Source organism: Dissoconium aciculare (genome assembly GCF_010015565.1).
Source record: "Dissoconium aciculare CBS 342.82 unplaced genomic scaffold K489scaffold_20, whole genome shotgun sequence".
NCBI lineage: Eukaryota > Fungi > Ascomycota > Dothideomycetes > Mycosphaerellales > Dissoconiaceae > Dissoconium > Dissoconium aciculare.
The window spans coordinates 75,053-78,210 of NW_022984970.1; the positions used below are offsets into that span (position 1 = coordinate 75,053).

Consider the following 3,158-nt stretch of genomic DNA (forward strand, 5'->3'; position numbering starts at 1 on the left):
CCTCCCAGCATCGCTCCCCCATCTCCGCCGCTTTCCTGCTGTCGCCGAGCCGGTCGTAGTACCCCGCAAGGTTGCTCATCGAGACGAGTGTGTGCGGATGCTCCTCGCCGAGCTGCCTCTTCCTCGCCTCCCAGCATCGCTCCCCCATCTCCGCCGCTTTCCTGCTGTCGCCGAGCCGGTCGTAGTACCTCGCGAGCTGGCCCATCGAGACGAGTGTCTCCCGATGCTCCTCGCCGAGCTGCCTCTTCTTCGCCTCCCAGCATCGCTCCCCCATCTCGATTGCTTGATGTAGCAATATTCCGCTGCCCTTGTACGATGCATATCGCGCGGCTTTGTCCATTACATCTCGCCACTCCTTCAACGATGAGGACACATGAGCCGTGAGCTCCATCGCGGACCGTGCATGTGGGAACAGCATCTCGCACACGCTGACCTTAGCGTGCTCGACCCAAGGCATCGTCTGATCGAGGCTGACGAGAAGGCGATCCACGTGCATGCCCATCTCCCCTCGAGACAACGACCACTTGCGCGTCGCAAGCTGTACCAATCGATGCATTTCAAACGCCGAGTCGTCGGACGATTCGATGATAAACGAGAACTCAAGGAGAACACTCAAGTCCCCTTCAAACCCGGCATCTTCGCTTTCGCCTTCGCGCTGCGGACTGATCAGGAGCTCGGGAACGCTATTACGGTCGCAGAGACACATTAGCGACAGGAGATCGGCTGCGGACCTCCTCGTCCGTCGAATATGCTCGAAAGAGATCTGCCAGGTCAGGATGATCGAGTTGCTGGCGTCCGGATCGCGACGCAGATCGCCGTGGTCGCGATCGAGGAGCGCACCTTCGGACGCGTCTAGTCTCTCCAGATCCTCCATGTACCGCTCGATCGTGTACTTGCGCCGGCTCTGCTGGAGAAAGGCTGCCGCCTGCGTGATCGCAAGCGGCATGTATTCTAGCGCGCCGACGAGCTGCCGATGCCCCGCTGTGTCAGTGATCCGGCGCAGCTTGCGTGCGACCAGTGTCATAGCATCCGCCTCGTCCATCCGGTCGACGTCGATGGTGTCGTGCTCTTCGACCAGCCGTCGTGCCGCTCGTCTATTGCGCGACGTGACGATCATCGCGCCGTGCGGACATGTGGGGATGCAGTCGATGAGTCTCCCGGACTCCGACCGGTCCACCAGATAATCGATATCATCCGCATTGTCGAGCACGACCAACCAGTGACCATTCTCACTGTCAAGCAGCCATGCACGCAACAGCTGATAGATGTCTGCATTCACATCATCTCGTCCGCGTATCTTGCCGAGCGATGCGATCTCGCGCACGCTCTGCGCGAACCGCGTCGCGCTGCTGGCGTAGATCCACAGCACCCATCGGTCGGCGTGCACGTCGTGATACCGATAGCAGTGCTCGATCGCGAGCTGTGATTTCCTAGCGATTCCTTAGTCGTGCCACGCCGGTGTGTTCTGCTACCTCTTACCCGACCCCGCCCAGCCCTACCAGCGCCGCTCGGCCTGACGGCGCCGACAACCGGCGCGCGATCTGCTCGGTCAAGCCAACGCGCTCGACGAAATGTGGGTCGCGGCGGAACGGGAGGTGCAGGCGCGGTTTGGCCGGTGTCGCGGCTAGTCGGACATGGTCAGCAAGTGGGATGTCGTCGCAGCCGTCGCATGGTCTTGTTCGCGTGGCATTGTTCGTAAGCTACTCACCCGGCGCAGCGTGCCAATTCACAATCGTGCCCGCCTACGGCCTACGGTCAGTCAAGCAAAAGTCATATCATAAACTCTAAGAGGACACTCATGTATATAATTCCTATCGATACATATTACACAGACTAATTAATTTCTTTCGTGAGCATTAACGGACAACCATTTGGCTGGTGAAAGAGGTGAACTCGACAAGAGCAGTGAAATTAATTATGCAGCCTGAGGTTACTGGGGCAGTGCATGTGCGGGGATCACGACGTGAGAGATGTAGCTCGGCCAGCTTGTGTGTCCGCAGCATCCTCAACGCCTGGACAAGTAGTGTATGTTGCTTGTGGCGTGATCTGAAATCACAGCGTTTCGGTTATAGATTGCAGCGTTCAGCCATGTCAGCGCGCAACCGTCTATGTCAGTGCACAACCATCATTTCATTCCTTTTTTGTACAAGAGTCTTCGCGAAGCATTCTTGGCTTCCCTTTCAGCTGGCTTCTAGTCGAGCTTTCATACGTGGGTCTCCCCCTGACTCGCGATCATGTCGGGCGTGGAAGGCATCGCGGTGGTCGGGCTGATCGACGCCTGCATCGGCATCACCAAGACCATCCTCGACATCGGTCGAGCCGTGCGCGACGCGCAGGGCCTGCCGCCGAAGCTGCGCGATCTGTTCGACAGGCTCCCCGCTGTGGAGGACCTCCTGGAGAGCGCGCGCGAGGCGTGCGACGAGGGCAGAGTCGGAGACGAGAAGCATCTCCATGTGCAACCGCTCCTACAGCAGTGCGAGGCCGCCCTCGCCGAGCTGCGCGACCTCCTCCGGAAAGCGTGTCCGAAAGACAGCGACGATCGCAAGACGCGCATCTGGAAGGGCACGAAGACGGTCTTCTTCGGCCGCGACAGCAGAGTGCAAGCGCTGCTCGTGACCGTGCTCGACAATCTGAAGCTCCTAGAGCAGCAAGCAATCTATGCGATCGGCGACCGGCTCGACGAACTTCAAGAGCTGACAGAAGCCTTAGGGCAGGAGGACAGCGGGAAGTACTCGCACAGCGGCACAGGAAACATCCTCGCGGTCGAGGGAGGGACATCGGAGAACCATGTGCAGGGTGGCAGCAACAATCGGATGATCATCAAGCCCGGCGTGTATCACGAAGGTGCATCCAGTACGTAGTAGCTTCGAAATCTAGCACGGACTATACAAGGCTGATCATAGTTTGTGCACGCGTGTAGTCAACCATTATTACGGTCAAGGTTAGTAATGTACGATTGTGTAGGAGCTCGCTAGAACAACGGTTGAAATTCTGCTCCTTCTAGAAAAGGCCATCGAAGTCCAAAACAGTGTTATGCGAGACCTGCGGGTCACACATCCAAAGGACGATAAAATCCGCATCGAGCAAGACAAGGGTGGCTTGCTCGCGGGAGTGTGCGACTGGATCTTCGACTATCCAGAGTTCCAACGCTGGCGCGA

At 58.2% G+C, this 3,158-nt stretch overlaps 1 protein-coding gene across 1 annotated transcript in view; it reads right to left on the reverse strand.

The window, feature by feature from the left end:
- K489DRAFT_391284 (uncharacterized protein) overlaps positions 1 to 2,447 on the reverse strand; it is a gene marked incomplete at both ends in the record, with an annotated part of 3,074 nt that extends 627 nt beyond the window's left edge. Inside the window, 3 exons of the mRNA XM_033606678.1 lie at positions 63 to 1,430; positions 1,480 to 1,624; positions 2,210 to 2,447. Of these exons, the coding sequence (XP_033455283.1) occupies positions 63 to 1,430; positions 1,480 to 1,624; positions 2,210 to 2,447 (1,751 nt within the window). The remainder of the gene's footprint in view (positions 1 to 62; positions 1,431 to 1,479; positions 1,625 to 2,209) is intronic.
- Positions 2,448 to 3,158: the final 711 nt, after the last annotated feature.